At 43.1% G+C, this 25,153-nt stretch overlaps 1 protein-coding gene across 1 annotated transcript in view; it reads right to left on the bottom strand.

Annotated features, from left to right (window-relative positions):
* Positions 1-23,171, bottom strand: part of med13a (mediator complex subunit 13a) — a 71,344-nt gene extending 48,173 nt beyond the window's left edge. Inside the window, exons 1-3 of the mRNA XM_086307753.1 lie at positions 22,542-23,171; positions 15,899-16,133; positions 2,372-2,540 (exon numbers count right to left, since the gene is read on the bottom strand). Coding sequence (XP_086163879.1) covers positions 2,372-2,540; positions 15,899-16,133; positions 22,542-22,607 — 470 coding nt within the window. The 5' untranslated portion in view covers positions 22,608-23,171. The remainder of the gene's footprint in view (positions 1-2,371; positions 2,541-15,898; positions 16,134-22,541) is intronic.
* Positions 23,172-25,153: the final 1,982 nt, after the last annotated feature.

The following is a 25,153-nucleotide window of genomic DNA, read 5'->3' as shown; positions in this document are numbered from 1 at the left end:
CAGGATAGGACAGCCCCCATAATCAACCTGGAGTGATTTTTCTTTTTTAAAAAAGACCAACAGCCATTCAAGAAGCGCTCAGTCTACATGTTGATCACAGAGTCACTCACTAAACTGGGGGTGCCAGCATGCTACGACGACACAAGCAGGCCACTGTGAAGGTTTTATGACTGATACAGTAAGAACAAACCTGGCACTATAACTGCAGGACAATGATGTCGTGGACTCAGTCTAGAAACCTCAAATCTACTTTATGTTACACCGCTTCAATGAGGAGATCTCTAAAACTACTGTTCTCCTAATTCATCTCTCCAAATGAAAGATAAGACAATGAGTATCTCCTGGACACAGCGTCTCTGATTATAGTAATCAGCTACAAAGACCATGCACACCTGCAGTTTTCTTACCACGTCCTGATTCTCATATTTTAGCTTTTGCTTGTCGATTAGTGTTTTAGAAGAAAAAGTCACACTAAATTAAATCACTGAAAGGAGAGCAAGGTGCTTATGTTGGCAAACATCGACTGTGTCAAGTAATCCAACTACATGGTGTTACAATAGTTGGGGTGGGGGGCATCCGGGAGTTAAACATTGTACAGTTAAGTAGAGTTTTCACAAGACAATGAGAGTGGGAATTCCCTCCGACTCCACTCACTCCCAGTGGACTCAACCAGTCATCGACAAGGATGTTGGATATGCGCACTGACTTAAGTCATAACGAGTCATGCTGCACACCACGATCAGGTCTCCCGAGGGGTAAACACTCAGTTCTCTATCACAGTACTGATAGGGCAAGCTTCAATATTGCCATGGAGACAAGAGGCAAAGAAGGATAAGACAGTCAGACTCTGCTCTGTGTTCAACATTACTAGAGCCATTTATGAATAACTAACAGTACAGCATTACATTAAAAGCAGTTCGGGACACGGCAGTGACACTAGCCCGGTTACTTTGCTGTCACCCTTTTGTGGCGCTGTGTTTTCTGAAATCCCAGCACGGCTGGGGCACTGCAGATCACACCAAAGGAGAGGAGGAAAAGAAAATCTTTGACGACAACTGAGATTCAGGGTAGTTGCACCACTATTTATAACCTGCCCAGTCTGCTCCGTGACAGCAGAGGGGGATGGAGGGAAGGGGAGAGAAAGAGAGGGAGGCAAAGCCAGACGCACAGACAGGGTGGCCTGTGAATTCCAGAGCAGAGGAAAAGACCATTGTGTTTTTTTCCCCTTGACCGGGGCCCTCTGCAATCAGCGTACTGGGTAAAGAGGCGATAGAGCTAAAAACAGGGCATGTGTACAGCTCAAGAGAGAAGCTACTTGATCTTCAGTACCATCTTGTCTATTATTATAACAGTGTTTAAATGAAGCTACCACACAAGAGTAACTGTCTACAGATGTAGGAGAGTGAAACAGTAGACGTATTCGTACGCGACAGTGAGGCAGTGATAACAACAAGCTGGCAGCAGATACAGTTTACACAATTTCTAACCTGGACGCTGCAAATGTCTCGCAAACACAAACAAACGTGGCTGTGCCTACACAAGATCAAATAGCTGGACTGCCCCGTGATCAGCTGTCTGGAAAATCTGACCAAAAGCACCATGCCAACTCCAAATGGTTTAATCTTAGTCAGCACCTAACATTACAAATGCAGTTTTTAAAAGCATTATCTACAAAGACCTCCAATGGAGCTTTCAGCCAGTGGCTGTGTGTTCAGTGTGAAGACAAAGTGAGGAGGGTAGCTGGTGGGGAAGAACTGCTATGGTCATTTTGTCCTCACTAGCCGTGTCTCTGTCTGTTATCAATGAACTCTGACACAGACGGCAAGAAACCCAGCTCAGCAGATAGCAACGAGGAGGTGGAGGACACCTCAGCTACACAACACACACACACACACACACACACACACACACACACAATCACACAGAGTGAGAGGAGAGAAAGGAAACAGACGGTGCTGGCACAAGGGTACCTCCTCCCCTCCCCAGCAAAAATGCACCCATCAGGACTGAGGTCAGTCCAGGCTTCAAAACATCAACAAACACATATGAAGCCAGATCCTTTGTTTGCTCGGGCTCCAGCAAAAGGGCCAAACATGAAAGACAGCCCAAACACAATGTTTACTGAGAGGATCTGCAGCAAAAACACAACAGGAAATCCCTGGTACGATCCATACTATCCAATACCTGCTCCTCCCCACAGCCAGCACACGAATGCATGTATTCATGCCAAGTGAACAGTGGGAACACAACCACTAACGTCAGGGCTCATCCCACTCAGCTGCACCCAAACACATCACAGCCTCACTCAAAACAGCAATGTTATAAAATAAAAAGAGGAGGATAAGGCCAAGAACAAGCAGTGCCAGCTTACCTCTTGTTGATGGGCTTCTCATCTTTCTCGTAGGGTTTGACAAACCACTTGCCGATGCGAACAAAGCTGCGATTCATGAGGCAGCGCTCCAACAAGTTGTGGATGGCTTTGAATAGCAGAGTGCGACACTCGTAGGAAGGGCCATTCTCCCAAAGCCCATCGCCCTCGGCTGGTAAAGAAAACAGAAAAGAGCTATCAGAAAGGTGAAGATTTGAGTGCTTTTGTACCATTTTTATAGAGAAAACAGTAAGAACTCTGCAGGGCAAATAATCAATCATGTCAATCACGAGAGCACAGAGCGTGTCGCTGCTGTGCTGAGGAGAAGCAGCCTCACACTTGATCAGATGGCTCTGTCACTAATAAGGATATTTATCAGTGTTTACAACATTACATATGGCAACGCCAACTGTCATAACTAAACATATCGTCACATCACACCCAACACCGAGGTTTACACTAAAAACGTTTCATCACCCAGAATGACCTCATCTGACTTCACAGTGGGCGACACATAAATGCTGTGAAAGTGTTTATTTTTTAATAACGCATCACTGCTGAATATGTATAAACTTCTGACAAACTGAGCACGAGCACGCCGCGTCCATGACTTCACAACAAAATCCACGCTGACTAAATGGCCCTTTCATTCTATAGATGTCATTATGAAACACCCTGCAGCATCACAAACTGTCAAATAAACTGACGTGTGGCAACCAATCACACCAGCGGTGTGAATTCACATTTAACCACTAGAGGAGACCGGGTTACAGTCTTGTAACATGATATTTGTCACAGTCTGGACGCAGAGACACTTCTGCTACAGAAATTAAACATTTCCTGGAATGCAAAACAGTCAGAAAGATGGCAAACAGGCCGTGTACATGCAAACAAGAGTGCGATCACTGAGAGAGGGAGCGGTTAAGTGGAAACCTGCTGCCGCTGCCTGCTTTCAGGTGGTGGAGGTTTCAGATGTTTTGTGTTTAGTACCAGGGTTCAGGAGTGGAAGAGCACAATTCACAGTTCAACAGTACTCCGGTTTTGCTTTCAGGTCACTGGGGAAAAACCGAGACTTCACTGCAGATGTTTGCTGTATTCACGTTGCTATTCACTGTCTGTGACCATTACGTCCACCAGTTCCCCCTTAAATAAAACAGTTTGTGTGTGATGCCGTTTCTTGGTGAGCAGGGATCTCCAGACTCCAACAACTCCCTTTTCACTCGCTCAGTGCGCCCATAAACAGCAGCAGGTAGGAACCCAAGTTGGTCTCAGGCAAAGAGTAAAACTTAAATGTTACACGCATGCTGCAAAGTGACTTTACTAAATATCGTCTTGCTCAGAATGTTGCACACGTGAACACTATCGGTCCAGTATATTTATACGCCCATCTACTTTCTTACTGTTATTAAAATTAAAACATTCCTTTGCATGGCAGAAACGCTCCTGCATGCAAACGCTGAATCAGCCTTATGATGATTTGGCACCTGAATCCCCCTCCTCCTCTCGACTCCTCGTCCTTTCATGCACTGATTCTTTCCCTTCCACTTTTTACTTCGAGCACCATTTGCTTTCAGACCTGACAAATTTACTACACATCTCAGTGACATGAATTATTACTTCAAACCACCTATAATAATAAGATGATGCCTGCGCTGCTTTCACCTGCCAATAAGTCTCCTCCTCACAAACTCTTCCTGAAAAGTAATCGCCGATTCCACGCGATACACGTGCGCAGCTGTAAACACTCTGCTGATGGGGCGTAATGTTTATCGCGGAAAGCTTTTTAAGAAAGAGACGTCTCAGGAATGAAAACAAACGAGAGGAAATTCCTTAAGAGATAATGACATCACCGTAGGCTGATTACGATACAACAGCAACGTGTCAGCGTAATGCCACAGCTTCGGGTACAAAAAGTCAGGTGTGGGTTTTTTTCACCTATTAGAGCTTTGTGGAGACCTGGAGGCAGCAAAAGAATTTGAAAAGCGCTGCCCTTGTTATTCTCTATGAAGGAACTTACACAGCTGCTACAAATGAAATCTGATAAGAGAATCAGAGAGCTTCGTTGTCCAGTGGTGAGACATCATTTTTGCCCACTGTATTGGGAAAGTACAATGCCCTAATGTCCTAGCTACAGTGTTCACCTGATGCTGTACTACTCGTAAAAGCACAGGACTGTATTTAATTGGTCTGCATGTCCAACTGAAATAAAACAAGACACCCATTACACTCCATCTAGCCGCGCTGGATGAAGAAATGCACGATCGGGCCCATATCAGAGCTGCTTTGTGATTCACATTCAGTGTTGGCCTGAATGCCGACCTAATCTCATTAACAGCCACTGCTCACATCTTATAGCACTTAAGCTCCTTTCAGTCAAGTCTGCAGCAAACATCTCCCCGAGTGTGCCGTCTCTGCGTGAGCGCAGTCGAAACAAACACCGAGTGTGACCTACCCACCTTCACGTCAGCTCGCCGTGTGCCAGAGCGGTACGAGTCAGCCCAGAAGCAAGTTAATCAAAATTTTATTGAATTATTAAGCCAACTCTTGGCTTGCTGTTCTAATGCGAGTTCAGGTAACGACATTTTAAATTAAAATGATTGCAAGGTTATTCACATGGGAAATTACACTGGCTTCCTTTTTTGAATGAGACAGGCTCTATGCGATCTTGGCAGGTTTAAGATGCTGAGAGCTTGTAGCTTACTCAACTCCAGAAAAGCAAGGATGCAACATCTGCCTGCCATGTAAAAGACGCCCAATTCAGAAGGAAAATATTACCAACACTATCAAATCCAGTCAACTTCAGCTCCGGCTAGCCTTTAAATCATTACAGCCGAGCAAAAGAAAAACACCCTCAGGCTAGCTGCCAAGTAAAGGGGTTATGTTCCCAACGATTTTCAGAGAAACAAACTAATTCATCAGGTGCACACATATCTTCGGGGATAAGATCAGGAACACTGAAAAGTACGGCAAAGGCAGGAAATGGGCAGGAAAACAATTTCCCCATTAAAAATTAACGCTAACAGTGGATTAAAAATATTTTAACAACAACATAAAGCCATTAACTTTCTAGAAAATGTGGACATAAACAGACAAGAAGGACCTTTTCTTAACACAAGCCTGCTTTCAGCGATTTAGCATCTGGTCTTTAGGCCATCCTAAAGAGGTATTACAGGCGAGAGGGCAAAAAGTCAGCAAGAAAAGAAAGCCGACTAACTGAGGCACTGATGGCAGATTAAAAGAAAGGACTTGAGGGGGAAAAACAAAATAGGATTTAGGCCGAAATCAAGGATTCGAGAGACAGATCATTGAGACCGATAATGTTCAAAAGACGAAAAATCGTGAAAACATCAAAGTAAGTGCTTAAACCTCCAGTCCCATTTCAGGCCTCCTCTGTAAAGACCGCCATGGTTATCCCATTTGCTTTTCTCTGCCAAGACCCACATTTGCCCCGTTCGTCCTCCTCCCCGTCGCCTGTCCCTTCCCTCCAGCGCCAAGTAGCTCTTAAACAGACATCTGGTTTGCTTCAAGTGTTTTTAACGACCTCGTGCTCATCATGCAATGCCCGCTGCAATACACTTCAGACAGACAGACACAATAACTTTCTGCTCAAAATCTACCAGTCCGCCTCTCTAAACCAAAAGACACAATCACATTTAAAAACAAAAAAAGGAAGGAAGGAAACTAAACTTCCAACACTTGAAGTAACTTAACATCCATCCACTTCACAGCGTGCAAAGGTCACAGTCAAGGTGACGAGCTGCAGAACACACTGAACTGTTCCAGCAAACACCAGATGGAACAAGCAATAATATTTTCTCACTTAACTGACAAATCACTATTTATAAAAATATTCCTTTACATTTATTTAACCGATTTGCTCGTTTTCACGTCAGCCCAATAGTCTCAAACACATCAGCTTCACTTTAGAGGACACAAAGTATCAAATCCTCCCATCTGAAAAATGTTTGGCATCTTTGACTGGAAATGACTCTGAAAATAAATAAAAATATTCGAAATATTTCCCAAACCATGATAAATGTGCACTTGTCCAAAATTCCAGCTTTCTGGCAGATCAACGAGCGCACATGTGGTGCGTGGTGGGCGGTGGTCAGCACATGGGGGTGAAAGATGAGTGGCCTCATTTAAACAAAGATTTATGGGCTCAGCTGATGGTTAGGACACTTTCATGTCTCTGCCTCCTGTGCAGCAGACCCAGATGAGTTGACCTTTATAAAAGCTCTTAGGCAGAAGCACAGCAGCTCATCAGTATCAGGCAAACTCACATCTACTTCTATAGAAAAGAAACACAAGCTGACTGAAAAAAGCTGGAACACAAGGGCCGAACCGCTCGGTGCAAAGTTTTCTGCCCCACGAGCCAAACTGTCCGAGGCCCATTAACATCTACACACTTGAAGATTCTCCATCGCTCTTAGGCTGACGTAGGAGATTACAAGTCTGTTTTGTTGTTTTGTCTTAATGTTGCTATGCTAGCAATCCATTTATATCGAGTCGCTCAGATATAAAAAGCACTAAAAATGTTAGTTCAGCTCAGTGTAACCTGCCTGTCAAGGCTTTTGGAAAGAGCTTTAACTGTTGCAGAGGAAACATAAATTAATGACAAGCAGAAACTCGGCCATCACAGATGATGAGGCGTGTCCTCTGTGTTTACAAAAACAGAGAAGGGCATTGTGAGTTGAAGCAAACGTTCGGCCAGCTTTAAAGGTTAAATATGAACATTTCACATTCTTTGCTGTTAAACTGCACCTGACTTGACTGAGATCAGTCTCATGTGACTGATACAATTTAAACATAGTGAAAAGTTTTAAGTTCATCCTCTGTCCCTACAGAGAGCGCGCTTCTATTTAACCTACCAATTATAACTGCAGGGTGAAAAAAAATTTTTTAAAAAGAGTGAGGCCTGGCCCATTTTTCTCCTTACTATGATGCAACGAGAGTAACCGGTGAAGTAGCGGTAAACCAAAAAGCACCAAAATGTGCTGCACATTAGACAATCTCAAAGGTATTTATATATGTTACAGGCCCCTCTCCCACCCACACATATGTTCAACTGTGTATATAAGCAATTAGGGCAGCAATCAGTCATTAAACAGCAAGATTAATGGCTTGTGATCAACTGTGCTCAGGGGTATTCTAACCAAGTCTGGCCAAAAGGTTCTCTCCTCTCTTTCCACTTTCTCCCTCTATTCATCCTTATCTGCAAGGAAAGAGAGAACCAGCAGTGCTCTGTAAAGTCTCCATTACTAATTAATGAATATTTCTTGAACAGAGAGGGAAAAGAGGGATTGAGAGAGAAGAGAGGGAAGAGTGCACCCATGGGCCAGAGCTGCATGCATGGCCGAGTCCCTGTGCCGTGCCAGCCAAAGGAGATCCATCAGAGAGAGCGGCCGAGGGAGATGGAGCAGGAGGAAAAGAGGAAAGCGGAGGGTGGTTCACAGGCAGGAGATTAGCCCTGGAAAATTGATCCCCAAGCACAAAAAGCCGTCGGCCTCTTCCACTTTTTTCTCCATAAGACCTGCTCTGGGTTTATCTATTCATCAATCTCTGCATTACACACTCGAGTGTAGAACCACCTTTAAAGGAAGAGGGGACCAAAAAGCCCAAATTAGGGTTAACCAAGTGTAACTAATAATCTCCACTATACATCCCCAGCGTATAGCTCAACAAATCTACCGCATGTGTGGGCAGAAGTGTTTGGTAGCAATCAAGAAGTATTTCCATTAAACATCCTTTATAGCATCATTAGATACAAAATGCAACTTTTAAAGTATCTGTAGGACATTAACTTTCAATCACACAACCCAAAAAAAGGAAAAAGAAACAATGTTTCCTTTCTAAATTGTACGCCAACCACGCTCCACTTCAAAGCTTCGTGGACTCTTTGTTCATGTTTACAGCTAAAGCTTGGAGATTTCAAAATTCAGTCTGACTTTCACGGGCTGTCCGCCTCAATAATTTTTGGAAATTCTAAAAGAGTGAGTGGCGTTTCTCCTTTCTGAATCCTTGCCTGGGGCATCCACTGGGCTACAGCATTTACAATTGGCCTTACATCATCGTGGGACTGAATCTGCATCACAAGTCGTGTTGCGTGTCATCACCTCTGTCACTATCCAAGTGAGAATCTTAGTCCACAGAGTCAGACGTTCACATAACGGATGGCTCGTCATTTTTGTGCCAGGACTATGACTGCTATGTACGCATATGATCCTAGACCGACGCAAGTCTCAACCACGTCTTTCAAACCAGGCAACCGCAAGGAAAAAATGATGAGGGACTGAGCTTAATGTAACGGAAATTTACTCAATCTAATAAAAGCGTTGCTTTTATAAACACATCTGTCTAATTCAGATTGCAAAAAGTCACTTATAGGCTACCACATGCAACGCATCAGCATGCTACACACAGAATAAATCAGCTCACAGAGCAATTTCAAAAGGGTAAGCCCTGCTTTAAACCAATCACAAGTCAGTAACCAACAGCATCTGTTTGGACTCATTTGTAATTTAATCTCAAAGAAAATCACTTTAGATTACAAAGTCTTATGGTGATATGTCATGTATGAAACATCCCACATTTACCTTTGTAAAAAATGTAAAAAAAAAATGACCCTAATTAATGGCTTACAAAAAATTAACAGCAGAGGCAACCTTTAAACTCGCAATGGGGAGTTTAAAGAATCAATGGTACTTAAATAATGAGGGAGTGTACCGTAATTGTCGGGCTATAAGCCGCTACGTTTTGCACGAGCTTTGAACCCTGCGGCTTTTAGTCAGGTGCGGCTTTTCTCTGGATTGTCCGTGATTTTTGTCATATCGTAAGACGATTTGTTTTGTTTGTGCCGCTGTTGTACGGCACTACGTTGCCTGGCGGAAGGGCATGTGATCAGACACACAGTATCGGGGTTCAAGAGTGGTATGTTGGTCACATGTCCATCCGCCAGGCAACATAGTGCCGTACAAGCAGCTCGAAAAACAAACTTCAAAGTAGCGTTCAGCGGGAGGCGTGGATGACGAGTGGTGATAAACTTGCGAAAAGCAAGTTATGCTCAACTCCACCGGTGGATTCTGACAGCGTGGAAAAGTGTGAAAACATCCACGATCACCAACGGATTTCGAAGGGCTGGACTGTTGCATGATGGAGAGGAGGACACCGCCACGGCCCTTCTGAGGGTGTTCGACTCTGACACTGACAACGAGGATTTGTTTGGTTTTGAAAGTGACGAAGAAGAGAAGCTGAGAGTGGATGACGAAGCCATCCTGAGCCTGTTTGTATCCGACACTGGAGAAGAGGACTTTGGTGGTTTCAGTGCGCAGGAAGAAAAGAAAGATGGTGAATGACTGACTTTTCTTCTTGTTAAAGCCGTGTCACTGCACCTGAGCCTAAAAGGTAGTCTGAATCTATTTTTCTGGTGTGCTGCAGGTTATTGTTATGTACTACATTTGTTACTCATTTATGAAGCACAGTACATGTGTCCTACTTGTAATTACCGCTACTTGTACATATACCTAAAAGGTTATGCAAATATGTACCCATAACTTGTTTTTCAAAATATTAATAAAAGGGGTGTGTCTCCAAACAGCCATCTGTTTCCTGACAATTCGCTTTGTGCATATTCTCTTACATAGAGCTGGGCGATAGAACGATAACGATATGTATCGCGATATAACTTTTACTCGATAGAGAAATTAAGCTATCGCGATAGACCTCGCCACTCTTGTCCTCTTAAAATAAAATAAAAAATAAAAAATAAAAAGAACAGCCAATCCAAATTAAGTAGCGCAGAGCCGAACCAATCACAGCCGCAGCGTCACGTCGCGTGACTTGTTACATACAGCACAAGTGCCAAGCCGCACGTGTGTTTGTTTGGGAAGCAGCCAGCGGGTAATGGAGGAAATGAGTGTGCCGACTAGAAAAATCAACCGAGCGTGACCGAAGAGAAAACAGATGATGGTTCCAACGCCGGAGAGATTGTCGAACGGAAGAGCCATAGAAGCTCCGTAGTGTGAAGGTATTTCGGATATTTCAAGTCTGACAAAAAACAGAGTAGCGTGCACTGTAAATTGTGCCGAAAGCAAGTCTGGAAATACAATAAACTGGTGCATGCGTCACACTGTGCGCCACGTTATTGTTTCGGTGAAATGAATTTCTACAATACTGTTAATTCTACTCTCTGCAGTGTTTAAATGCTTACATATACACACAGTTACTGTCCCTCCACACATACGACTCGGTTCTGCTTCTATGCCCCAGCTTTGTTTACTTTTTCCCACCGAGGCTTCTAGACTTCTGATTGGCCAACATTTCTGCACGGTTAGGAATCTAGCGCCACCTGCTGCTTTGGCATGTTCATAGCAGCGTTTTCCTTCATTTCTGCCTTTATGTGTGGACGGGATTATTTTTTAAAACGAAAACGGAAAATCTCCGTTTTCAAAAATACCCGTGTACGTGTGGACGTAGCCTCAGTCTCTGACTGGAAGCGCTGATTCGTCATTCGGCTTTTGTCAGACTAAAGTAACTGTTAAAACTGTTTGAAAAGCTCAGCTATACAACAAGGAGAGATTGAGAATTTCCTTTTAGTTCTCAGTTTATTTGATATTGACAAAAGTTAGTCAGTTTTGTCTGTTCTTCTGTAAAACAAACTAAGATTTATTTTTAGAATTAATATTTTGTTTCTAAGTGGAATTGACAGTTTAGTCTGTTTCGTTTGTTCTATTTTGAAACTTAAACGCTTTAGCGGCTGCCTTTTGTGTAGTTTGCAATATTTGCCTTTATTTATCTGAAAAAGTCTCATGTTCCTTAAGTACATCTACCCTGTTGAACTTATTATGGGAAATAAATATTTAAATAAAAACAAGCTGCTGATTATTTCACATTTTACTTGTGAGCAACGGCACATTTAAATCTTACAAATATAGTTATTTGGCTTATATCGTGATAGATATCGTTATCGCCTGAAATGAAAAAAACATATCGTGATATGAAAAAATCTCATATCGCCCAGCTCTACTCTTACATATGATAAGTCAACATTGAACCACCTGCGGCTTTTGGTCAGGTGCGGCTAATGTATGTACAAAACAGGATTTTCCCCTGATTTTAGCTTGTGCGGCTAATATTCAGGTGCGCTTTGTAGTCTGGGAAATACAGTAATTCAAACACTTAATATTTGAATTTTGTGAATATTGTCAACATGCATCTGTATTCTGCAGGACGTGCTTCAAACAGAGCACCTGTCACAGATCTGAGGGCAGTTCAATAAATACGCAGTCGAGAGATCTTCACAGGGGGGGGGTGGGGTTAGGCCGACCTGTGAGAAAGTGAAACTTTCAGCTAACAGACCCTCACCGACTACTGAAATATGCCCTTTGGAACTGGAGATTCTGCCCTGAGGTGCAAAGCAGGCTTGTTTTGATTTCATCCTTGATTCAAACACAGACAAAAGTCATCAGACGACAACAACAAAAGAAAATTCTCCAAAAGTTTGGCAAAGCTACAAACACATTACAGCGTAACAGCAAAAAAAGCTAAACAACTGTTAGATGATCAGTGCAAAAACAAGCCCACAGAGTGCTGCTAAATTGCACTTTTCTTCCCTCCATCGCTGAACACGTCTCAGTGTGTTCATCATCAAACTGACGGAGGAGGTGGGCATTGTAAACGCAACCTCCCCGCCCCCATCGTCTCTCCTCTCTTCAAGGATCTAACCCAGCACCCAGTAATGAATAGATGTGGGGCCACCAATGACCGAAGCAGAGAGGGGCCGCTGATAATCCGTTCTGGACAGCAGAAACAGATCATTTCAATTTGAAATCTGTCGACTCAGAGGCAGACATTAGCTATTATAATACAGCAACACTGAAGTTAAACTGAACTATTCAGTTATTCTTTAAAAAAAAAATCTTCAGAATTTTTGTCTATTTTTTTCAGCTTAAACGTAACATGGAAATGTAAAAATGTAAAAATCTGATATGTGAGTGCAGCTCCACCAACTCTACGGTCACGTTCAGCTGGGGGAACACTGAACTTGGAATCACCCCAGAGAAACGTGGTGTCAGGCTGCTGGCAGCAGAAGCCTCGGCGGGACTTAGTTTGCAGAGAAAAAGGACCTGAGCGAGCTAGTGGAGACTGAGGACAAATGTGCAATGGAGCAATTACCCTCACAGACAGACATCCACTCCCTAATTTCTATGCAAAACAGGAAAAAGAAGAAAGATCAGTGGGTCTTTGAGAGGAGGAAAAGGCAGGCATTTATCTTTCGCTCTGGTTGCCCCTGGTCAGGAGACTCCACCAGCTTTTGAGGGGGAGACGACGATGAAGAGAGCACTGCATTTGCATAAGAATACATGCCTATACTAACCCAGTTGGGGCGGGGGGGGGGGGGGGGGGGGGGTTTAATTCAGCAATGGCATTCACTTGTTGGGAATAATTTCTGTGCATGGCCAGGGGAAGATTAGAATTAGTTTTCTCGTTGTGTAAGTGCAAGCAACGCGGGTTGTCCAACAGTGTGGAAAAGGGGCTTGGTGGTTTGTTCCCCTTACATTCCTTCAATGGTGATTAAGAGTCTGACGTTAAAAGATCCCTTAAGTTTTCCGCCCTTCACTACTCCCATCTCTCTGGCTCGCTCCTTCTCCCCTCATCTCCCTGGAGAGAAGGGATTACTGGCACACTGGTATACAGAAATGGCACTTGCTCAAAATTAAAAGACTTTCACAGGCTGCTAATCTAATGAGGGTGGAAAGGAGGGTGTGGGGGAATGAGCAAGCGCCATTTCAGCTGCTGAAATGAAAGGACAAGAGCGGATTTTCATGTTTACCGCCAACGTTGCACTAAAGACAAAAAAAAAAATAGAGGCTGGGAAAAAAAACAAAAAGAAAATAAAGCTTTTTCAAATTCCCAAGATGCCAGGAACCAAAGAAAAGAGAACGACAACAGAGAGTTTGAGGCGCTTAAAAGGCGACAACAGTTGTGACATTCCGGTTGGATGCACAGGTTGGTTCACACCTCAACAGGGAGGGTACCCCGAAGAGTCCATAAACACAAGCAAGTGTTCATTCAGCACCCTGCTTCCTCTGGGACACCCGCCCAGAGACCCACACTCAGCTCGAGCTGGTGTCCTGGTGTTCAGGATGATCACTTTCTACTTTATTAACATTCAATTGACTTTCTGTTGCGAGCTGAAATGAATAAAACCTCTAATCTGGGAACTGAGAAGTTTTCCTGCGCAGCAATTTATGTAACCGTGCGCTGGGCTGAAGACGGGAGCGTACAATCCCGTCGGTTCTTTATGATACGTCAGTACAGGAACGCAGAGATATACAGGTGGGTTATAAAACGCTGCAACAAGATGCTGCAACAGTTTGGAAAGATGTGGCTTTAGAAATTTGGGGTTGACTTGTTGAATTTGCAACCCCAAAGAAAACTTCTGACAAAGTGTTTCATTTGAAGCAATCCATTTGCCTCGAAGTGACATCATTCTCAGTTTAAGTGCATTCCCATAGTAAAAGTCGGGAAAGCGAGGAAAACTGACATTGCTCCTCAGAAGGGTGAAGCCATTCATGCTGGCAGTACAACACTCCTGCAGCACGTTGATGGAGAGAGGCTGGTTAGTGCTCTGTGTGTCTTAATTAACCAGTCAGACATAAACGGCAGTAATGCTACAGATTTTACAATTTCACTAATGTTTACATGCACTGCTGCCATCTTGGACTCTTAAGTCAGGGTTCATGCGGCTTCTCTGACTTTCCCGTTAGGAAGTACGACTTGATCGGGTGTTCCTGTTGTAAATTCTGACCGAAAACTCGGAGATTCCGATCTCCGACTTCAAACGGAATTAGCCTCTGGTTTCCACTTATACCAGTGGCAATGAGGTGCTTTTGTCTGAGTGGCAACAGTTGTTGTTCAGGAGAATACTGCTGCGAGCGCTCACACGCTCAGCACTGGCATTAATGGTACAGAGCTGTCACAGCCCCACGAAAAGACCCAAAGACAAGGACGGTGCAAAAAGCCTCTGACTGTCCGTGTCAAGATTAGTCCCAAGAGGAAAAGGCACAATGGAGGTTAATTAAAAATTCAAATAACACCACACCTCAAAGACGAGCTGCCGAGACTACTGCAAAAACATGATTCATCCTTTTGGTGTTAAAATACCTGGAAGGAAAAATACCAGTCCAGGTTTTCTAGACAATATCTGATTACCTAATATCCATCTCCTGAAACACTAAATATGTTTAATCTGCCCAAAGCCAGAACACAGCAGTGACCCCAGCAGCCTACATCAGAAGACCTGAGCCAAACACTTTGGGTTACTACCAGGACCTGTTAAGAGTTAAATGTGCTGCCCATTGCAGCCTTCAGCTCCCATTTTGAGGCTACTTCAGGCCCAATGCCCCATAATAAGGGGGGGGGGGGGGGGGGGGGGGGGGGGGGGGTTAGGGTTTAGCTCAGACTCCAAACTGCAATCTACATGGCAGAGAGCATGCATAAAGATGGCCTTTTCCCATCTTCCACCAGTAATTGTACTATTACTAAAAAAAAGTTAAATAAGAAGCAGAGCAGGGTCAGGGGTGGGGGTGCATGTGCCTCATTTCTGCATGGCTGCCCCTGCTCTGCTTCTTATACCTTCTTCCTTTTTTGTTAACCCTGTGCAAAACGGTGACATGTGACTTCCAACTTGCTTGTTCGAGCCAAAAGGCAAGCTGCTGATTCCTTAGCCGCAGCCTAGGACCACTCAGACATGTTAACCCTGTTTTAAACACACAAGTAATAATAACACAGCATGATGCCCAGTGTCTCCAGGGAGAGGGAGTTAGCCCTGCAGATGTTGGCACTACCAGTCTGGCTGGCTGGCTGGGTTATCAGTCAGAGAAGGGCAAAGGGTGGGGGCACTACGGAGGTGTTGGATTACACAGATAGCGACACTTGCTTGAGGCTCGCACTTTCAGCGTACCTCCCCTGTGCCTACCTGACAATCAAGCGGTGACATCTGTATCATTTTTCATTGTACAACCAATAACGTTTCTTGATAGGGGGATGCATGTTCAAGTGCTTCTGTTACACAAGCTGCGAGTCCTCGACACTTTCTGCTATCTTTTACAGCCATTACTCATTTAGCTATGCAACCTTGGTTCAGTCTGACAGAGGCAGCAGAAGTAGAATTTCATATTCCTACAATGGCTTTTTGCCTTGAGTCATTTCTCTGACAAAATAAAAGAACATTCCACTTGTACTCAATCATCATCTAAAAGAAAAAAACCAAACAACTTGCCACACTATCTGTTCATCTTTCTGCAGTAGTGTAAATGAACTGCTCTTAAACTGTGAGGGGCATCTCTTTATCAAACAGCCCTGCTCCTCTGAACTCTGGTACTAATCTGGCTATTATCCTATAACTGACTCCGACCTTCATAGAGAGAGGAAGCTGCAGAAATGCAATGCACCTAAACAGTAAATGTAACATGCATTGCTTATTTATTCTAATTAATGGCACTTCTGTGTATGCAAAAGAGTTCCCACCTGCAAGCTCATTGTGGATGAGATCAGCAAAGTTTGGGTCGTCACCCCACCAGAAGAGCCAAAGCTCCCTCCGACCCTGCTGCTGGCATCTCCTCCACACGCTTAGTATATCAGCCTTCAGGCAGCGACTGAAGCTGCATAGGATGGGGTCCTCCTCCGTCACCGGGAAGAGGATTGGTGCAGAGGTGGGACCCTGCCACACAAACCTCTTCCATTTGATCCCTGTCAAGTCAGCCTGCAAGACAGGAGAGAGAGAGGGGGGGGGGAGAAACTGTTAGTGTGCAGAGTCGCTGCTTTGGGACCCACTCAGCACCTCTGAGGAAACATGTGGTGAGCAGAGTGTTAAGAGTAAGTATTAATCCTCTTTTATGGGGGTTTTCACCCCCTAACTATCCTGACAACACCCCATGCTGTCGAGACTGTGAGGGAGAAAACATTTCGCTACAGACGCAAACGAGAAACAGCCGCAAACAAAGTGGGACATTCGACTGTTTCTGTAAAAGATCTTGTACTTAATGTTTCAGCTGCGATCATGAAAGACATGTTGGAAACACTCACAGGAAAAAACTAATGCTGGTAAATGTGGTCTCACCAGCTTAATCCTCATTATTGGAGAGTACTGTGTGTGTGTGGGGGGGGGGTTTCTATAAACACTGTCTGGCTTTTATAAAGAGAACAAAACACACAGGAAAAAGCCTCATAGGCAGTAAATCACTGGTGGGGTTATTAAGTGTTAAAACAGGAACATTACGCTCTGCTGCTGGCTGGCACTGCAGCTTATCACCCAAGCGCTGACTGACTACCCATGTCTACCTAAACACATGCACACGTGCTAACTACCATAAAAAAATACACATACACACAATGCCTTAGGGGCACATCATTTTAAGTAATCTTCGACAACACAGACTGTTCATCTTCCCACCATTTAGTTTCATTTCGTTCTGGCCGAGTTGGCAAGCTGTCTGTCTGTATATTCAACCAATTAAGCCATTACAGTTCAAGGGACGTCCTAATTCAAGTGCAAAGGCGCTGAGCCAGAGCAAGTGATTACCAGCGGTTGTGGTCAAGCAGTGGCGTTAGCGTTATGGTGTTAGCTGGGACAGGGAGGCATTGTGTTGTGTCAGCTGGGGCCGAGTTGGATCACAACAAGAAGTTAGGAGATCAAGACACCATGAATATTTCCACCCACAAGCAGAAAAAAAACATCAGTTTAAGCATGAATCCTGTAAAGGCTCGCTATATGATACAACATGCAACAAACAGCCTGGCTGCTTGTTCAAATACAGACAAGCTCGACCACTAAACCGAGAGTCAAACACAAAAAAGCCCAAGGTTGCTTTATAGTCATGTGTATGATCAAAACACCATGGTCTCTGATGCACAACCAGACTCCTGGGGAATTCAAAGCAGCTGCACATGCTGAGGACAAACTCCAAGATTTAAGCAGCAGAAATGAGTCTGTGTACAACTGTGTGTAACAGAGCTGCAGCAGTTAGGCTGCTCCTTCCTGCTGGAGTGCGAGAAGCGCTTCTTTACACCTGCACCTCGCTCGGAAACATCTGTGCACACAATGCAAAGGGAGGGCGAAGACAACGGTTAACTGTGAAACCAGATCATAGGCAGTACAGATAGGCAATTAGCAAGTGAACAGCCCTCATCAGCTTACTGACCATGGCCTGTCCCCCATGGCATTGTGCATTTCACCATATAAAAGGTTTTGGTCTTGAGTGCACTACAGATTTTATTACAGGCCTCTCACACTCATCCATATTGGTTTCACACATTTAGAAGTGATTGTGCGCTGCACACAGTCTGCAAGTCGGTCGCAGTACATCAGCCGTTACTCAGACAAGTTTCTATACTGAATTAATGCCAATACAGTTTGTATAATTATCTTTTCCAGATACTTGCACCATCTGAAATATTTCCTGTGATATTTTTTTAAATAACTGTCGAGCCGTCTATGGAGAAACACTGAAAATACAACTGGAATAAGCATTACCTTGACATTTTGCTATTGCCGAGTTATCTTAAGCAAGCAAGCAATAAAAAGCCTTCCCTGAATTTACATAGTGGCTACAGGGCTCTTCTATCTGATCACTTCCTACTCTGTTCTTTCACATAAGTATTACATTCACAGGCAATTAAGCGGTTGTAATCTATAATAAAACAATAAAGATCATTAATATTTAGTCAATTAAGTGAAAATGTATTTCTGACAAGTTCCTTAAAAAAAGAGGCTTAACTATACCGTGTTGCACTTAAATGCATAAAAACTGATCAGCTGAGAAGATTAAACAGTTGGTTAACTCTCCACATCCAGTGTGGCTCTGAGATTTACCTACTAATGCCAAAGTCACTGCTAAAACACTGAGTAACACTTCTGCTTGAATGAATGAAACAGAACATTTTCATCTTACTCTGCAGTTGCAGCCATCAGCTGTTTGTTACACACTTTCTTGTACTGCAGTTAATGTGCAGTATGCAATCAAATTACAACTTAGAATAATAAAACTTAAAAACACCACACACACAAATCGTTTCAGTGAAAAAGTAACTGCCTGCCTTTGTGCATGTTTTTGTTTTTTAAATCTGACACTTCCAAACCTTGATATGTGACTTTATGATTAACAGAAACTTTATCAAACTGCTACAGCCGCCTCTATTCTTTTATTTACTTTGCAATAAATGATCCCTGTTACACAATGCAACAACTTAACAGGGCTGTCAATGTTATCACAGCCTCATCCTTATCTAGAAGGTGAAAATATGGTGAATTGGTTCAACAGTGAAATGCTGTCAGTCAAAAACTACGGTGGCTGCTTGAATACAGGAGACTGAGTTTTATGAAGCTTGTGCACAGTGTAGGACAACTTATGCAACGCGTTAAGTGAACCCTTAGCAAATGGTTAACATTTCTGCTATGGCTTCATATCTGTCCGTGGACACATTTTCTTACACAAAAGAAATAAACGAAAAATTTTGACTTGAACCCTAACGTAACATCGACCGAGCTACTCGGGTAAATACTGTACCGACGAGTTCCTCTGGTCTATTCCACTGACAATAGGATTGCCAAGCAAAGACCACAAAAAGCAGCTCTATTTTATCGACACATCTGTACCCGCTAAGCTTACTGGGAAGAATTGGATGAGAAAATGTCTCAAGCCACTTAGTAATAAAAACCCGTCTCCTCCTGCAAGATGTCAAGCAGAATCTGCTTTGTTTAGACGGGAAGTAAGCCAAATATTTCTACTGCTGATTCATAACGGATGGACTCAATGAAGACGAATGAAAATGTGTTGATGTAAATTATAATTCTTCAAACACCACAACATCAAATGCTAAAAGTCCATCTTTGCATTTATAGATGATCAAATCGTCTCTGTGTGCATGTGATAAAGTTCTCGGCAGCACTGCCTGCCAGCGACGTTCTGTCGTTTGAGTTGCGCGCAACCTTTAAACAACATGTGAAAGGCTTTTATACAACCTGTTTCTTAAACAAGTAATCTCTCAGGGTGCACAGACGCACAGTTGGCTACATCAGTTAGGAATTACACTGGTGTTAAATTACATTTGCAACTCATGTAGTTCAAATGTAGACACCTTCAGTCAGCCTGCTTACAGTTTGTTTCCCTGCTTTGTTTTAGCTGTCATAACAGTCTTTAACCTGACACAAAACACATGTGACAGTGTACTAAATCAAACCACATATTTCCCTTTGTCCTTAGATTGTCCTGAGCTTTAAGAGGCAAGAGACTGAAGGCCGGACACATCAGTACTTTGCCTCCCATCAACAATATCCAACAGGCAGACTGCTCTATCAAGGATAAATGTGCCTTCTGCAATTGTTCTGTCTGTGCTTTCAAAATAAATTAGTTGCAGCTTGTGTGTGTGCGCAAAAAAAAGAACAGGGGATGCCAAGGATATCTGTATTTCCTTCCAACATTCATGCTGTCCCGGCTGTGTGCACGAGTGTGCCTTGAACATTTCAGGCACCCGTCTGTGTCTTAGTAAATGCTCAGGTATGTGAGCAGCAGCTTATACAGATGTCCCGGCAGCGTAAGCGATGTGGGTCACGAGAAGTTTTGTCTTTCATATGCCAAACCAGAAAAAAATCACACTGCTGCATTACGAGGGAAGCTAAGGCCAAAAAGCCAGTGGATACAGGCAGGAAGTTTGCCTGAGGTGATGCCTGCTCAGGGGAGGTTATGACCCCTGCTTTTGCCAGCTGCTCACCTTCCCTCCAGCAACTTAAGAGTTCTGGTTCTTGGTATGGAAACACTGTGTTCAAGCAGATGCCTTTCAAGATAAGAGACAAGCAACAGGTGAAGCTTCACTAATCATACCACATATGCTCCTTTTATAGCAAGTCCCTCTTCCTGCCTGTTGCCCCTCTCCCACCGTTAACTGTCAGGAAACAAACCTGAAACTACAAGTGTGAGTTTGCATTTCGAGTTCAGGAGAATGCAAAAATTCAATCAGTTTCAACTGATGCACATCGCTGAAAGGAAGATCTCTGCCAAGTGGTTCTTTAGAGTTTACAGCCTTCTCCAGCTCATAAATGTATCGCAGGTCCAACTATAAATTTCACAACAAGGCAGCTGCAATTGTGTTTCATAGTGGAGGAACAGATAAATTTACCTTACACTCCGAGTTATTCCAAGTAAGCCCACTTTAAAAATGCCAAGAAGAAAAAAGAAAGAAAAAGCATGCAACAAGTAGTATCATACTCCAGAGGAGAGTATCCACGGAAAAATGAACGGGGGGGAGAGACTACCACAAAGTCTTCGCATTCTTTCACCATAAAACCACAAAGTGGAGTCTGTTCAGTAAGTGAGTCATAACAGCAGTGGTGTTATGCTTAGTCTCAGTGTGCAGGAAAATGTCAGCCAGACAGGCACAGCACCACAACTACCAGCCTCTATCTCGCCTGTATACTGTAGCCAACGCTGCCTTCAAGTGCTGTCGTAAACATTGTAATTATGAGTTCAGCACACACAATCGACCCAACAGAGCAGTACTGAGAGAGTGGGGATTTTCTGCAGCAAAACGTTACCTTTAGGGGGCGGACAGCTGTGTCAATTTGTGGTAAGAACAGTGTAATATTTCACTCAACTGTTATTATGCTAGATTCTGTGTCAGAATTACTTGTGATGCACTTGTAGTCTCACTTCTTGTTTGAGGTTTTCATGTAATAATAATATAATAACTAATAATAACATTAACAAACTGAGTCACAATCTATGCACTTTGCAGCCTTGCCACTGCACCACAGAGTGGTTTCTATGTCATTTAATCTATAAAAGAAGTCTCCTTTTTCTAAAGGGTGCATTTCAGCACTTGACAATCACATTAACAATTTCCTGCGGTTGGAGACGAGCACATTGTGCTCCTCGGCTAACCTACAAGTGAAACTGGAGTTAAGCCTGCTGACAAGCCAATTAACTGCAACAACAAACACATTCAGACCGTGTTCCTGATTATCCCAGAGACGCTCTGCTCAAGCAGCACCTTTACATTTGCTGCTGTGGCTAAGACTGTAGACCACACGACTGGCTCTTAGTGCACGGGATTTAAAAGAATACTGGGGAGCTTTGAGCTGCTAGAAGCATAACCACAACTATTTAGGGTGATGCCAACTAGCCACAACTGGCAAGATGCTGATGGTGGTGGTAGGTGTAGAACGTTAGGTGTAGCTGAGGTGTGTAGCTTCCCCGTGTGATGTAGTGCCCAGGGATGAATGCCACAGATTATATAATCAGCCTGGGGCCTGTGCCCTAGTTGGTGTGAATACTAGAAAATGAGGTCCAAGGAGATTAAACCCACCAATAAACAAGATGATGACATAATAGATAAGTGGTTGCAAACAGACAACTGCGGCGGTAATATCAGTAACATGCCTGTTAAAAGGAAAGAGCTTTCGAGACAAGACTTATTAAGGGGCGTGTTTCTATCGACAGGCTCTGCAAGTTGGGCAGCGACATTCTTTCATCCAGGAGTTGTCAGTGCCACACAAACACACACACGGGAAAGAAAATAGTATTCAAAGGCACCACAGCGTCAGACTCTGACTAAACGCCACAAACTGAAGTCCATGAAATGTTTGGTTTACGGGTCAACACTCGATAAAACACAGTGGAAATGCAATGAGAACGAGGCAGCAAGTTAATAATAAACAAGGTGCTGAGGCGAAAGGAGAGAAAGTGCTACAACTCCACTCAGGGCAGCACGGTCCTGCCTCTGGCAGTAAAATGCACAACATTTATTTCCGTGCTAACAAGACTATATGCTGCTCTGTATGTGTGTATGGGTCTTATGACATAAAGTAAATGAAGCTTTGCAAGCCACTGGCGTTAACCTCAAGTGTGTTGTTTGTGAACTGGGAAACGGAAATGTAATGGAAAGAAGATTATAATAGGCAAGCGGTCACACCTGGGGCCAAACTTACTAAAATAACAAGCGTACGCGGTAATATTAGCAAAGTGGGACACCTTGTTGTCCTAAAACGATGTCAGCTTCGACAGGGCCGTAAGCCTAGCTAAGCTGCTATCAACTGATGCCTCTGTGGCTAGCGTTAGCTTAGCCCCCGTTCAGCTAGTTAAAAATGGCTGCTTTCCTTTAGTTTTAAATCTCTTACCAGACAGAATAGATTGGAATGGCAATCCTCCAAGCTGGCCCCGTTTGGTACAAAACAAGAACTCATCCTTCTTCACTGCGAAATCCAACTCTCCATCATTTCACTTCCCGGGAAATTAAATAAAAAGAATTTGTGGATCGGTGTTTTCTAAGATGTACAGGCTTAATCAGCGAGAAATATTTTTTCTAACATTTGGCTGGAGGATAGTTAATTCAACAACCTTCCGATTACAGTTTCCTCCCACCGGGGATAAAAGCGGATAAAAAAGACAGCGTGGTCTTTAAGTCGACATGTCAAAAGCACACAGTAAAACCGCGTTCAAGGAAGCGAAAAATGTTCATAAAACAAAAAGAAAAGGAGAGCAAAGAAGCAACTCTCCCCCTCCCCCTTAGCCCTAAAACGGTCTCCGCTTAAAAAAATAAAAACGTCCTGTCTCACTCCTCCATCGCAAAATTTAGCCTAAAATCGAAACACATCCTGTAGCAGCCTCTCGAATTCTGGCACCGGCCTATATTTTAACGATTATTTCGATCATTATTTCAGCCTCGGTTCCTGTTGGTTTCCATTTGAATTCATGGATTCCTTTCTTTAATGGCGGCCACAGGGACAACTCTGCCTTCCACAGCCTATTGGCTCATTCGTGGTCAAATCTTTGGCAAGTTAGCCGTCCACGTGCAGACACGCGTCAGACAGTAAGGTGCACTTCCGGAAAAATAAAAGCATGCAATTATTCCTCTTCACAATTGCAGTAATATCATAAACACGTGGTTATGAAAAAGATATTGAACACTATAATTATTGCATGTGGGATTTCTATTTATTCACTAAAATAATGCATTTGTTTGTTTTTTACATGCAACATGTCAAAAGAGAGCCTGCAAAATTTTTTTTACCGCTCATGGACGTCTTACTTTGAAAGTCCCGACAACGACTTTCGCTTTTAGTGCCGTTGATTTGACACTGTCGTGGTCATGAGGGCTGTAATAACACAAGACTGATAGGTATTGCCGCTGGGCCAGCGCAAGTGGCGCTACTGAGCAACAGATTTTGTTACTAATGATCAAACCCTATAAACTTGCTCACTTACACAGTGCACCACCTAGCGCATGTGATGTTGCACTTGCAATTGAAATGCACGACCAAAAAGAATTGATGCGAATTCTTTTTTTTACTTTATTCAAAGCAGTAGTTAAAAATTGTGTAGCTCAAGCGACGAAATGAAAGCAGTCAAATCTCATATTTATAAGGCGCTGCACTGCAGGAATGCAACACGTGAAAGAGATGTAAGAAGCAAAAGTTCAATTCATGAATAAATGAAATAGAAATCGTTGTTGATGCCGTTGCAATATAGCAGAGGATGTTCCACACAGTCTCCCTAAAGTGTGTCGTTAAGGATGCTGTTTGTTTATACAAATTCCCAATCAAAGAGAGAGTAAAGTTACACTGTAGGGTGTTTCATCAGATTTGAAATAAGAGAACCCGTAAGATCCAAGCAAATACATCGCTCACTATAAAAAGGCCACATCTCTACTCATCACACCATCTGACAGGGAGCCCTGGTAGGGTTCAGGGGGTGATATCTGAGATACGCACCAGTGCCAAAATACTGAACCGCAGTGTGGCTGTTAAATATTTACCTTCCAAATAAGAGTAAGAGTTGCATTTGAGTACCACCAACTACAGTACACAGAGCAGGGTAATTACTGTATGTTCTTTTCAAATTCTTCTCTGTAAGAAAAGCTTTAAAGAACTTCCACTTTAAATTGTCTGAAGTACAGAGTAATAGATTGACATCTAGATAGACTTCTAAATCCTGCACCTCTGATCTCATCCAGCCAGGATCCAAGTTGGTGCTGGGCCAAATTAAAAGGATTTCTATTAGTGCTGCAAACAGTATGCAAAATAAACCCAGTTAACTCATTTGTCCCTGTCTTCTGTGTATTGTAGTGTGCATCAAGCTTAAGGTTATCTGTTTTTAGAGAGCCTTTGTTTCTGCATCACTATGTATATGGTAGTTGTCATCTGCATCTCTACATAATTTTTTTAAACAATCAATTTTTAATAAATGTATTCAAACCCATATTACTGGTCACCTTAAAAAATGAAACTCAGCCAGAGTAATGTTTGTTTCCTTTTTAACCCTTAAGTCGTCTACTCCTGCTGAGCAGTGTAGGTTCATGGAATACTAATACTGCGTTTTTTGCAGTTGGCTGTTCCTAATTAGATTACAGTGTAAGCTGTCTTTAGTCATAATTTCTTTAAAGAAATGAATGGCCGATGGTTGGGTAGCCAGCCCCTTTTGTTTCTGTTATACAGGGATTCATCCACAAGGAATTTCAGTTCCTATTTGCACATTTTGGAATAATCATATATCTCATCATACCACGTATTGTTTCCTTTGATCCCAACATAAGAACATGTCTCTGTTTTTCCAAAATTCCTATGTTTATGACATTATTACAGCATTTGTGGACTTTTGTATAAGCCTGCAATAATGCGCTTACATAATTCAGACCTGAAAACTGCCTGCAGCAGTTCATTTCCTGTGTGCCCAGGATAAGTATAAGTGACATCTGCTGTTCACAAGACTTACAGTGAGAACAGGGAAACAG

This window comes from Aulonocara sp. 'chitande type north' Nkhata Bay, linkage group LG10 (genome assembly GCF_057382095.1).
Source record: "Aulonocara sp. 'chitande type north' Nkhata Bay isolate Kocher_YH1m ecotype deep benthic linkage group LG10, A_spYH_male_GT1.1, whole genome shotgun sequence".
Lineage (NCBI taxonomy): Eukaryota > Metazoa > Chordata > Actinopteri > Cichliformes > Cichlidae > Aulonocara > Aulonocara sp. 'chitande type north' Nkhata Bay.
Note: the sequence above shows the minus strand (reverse complement) of the source record. Positions and strands in the feature narration are given on the sequence as shown.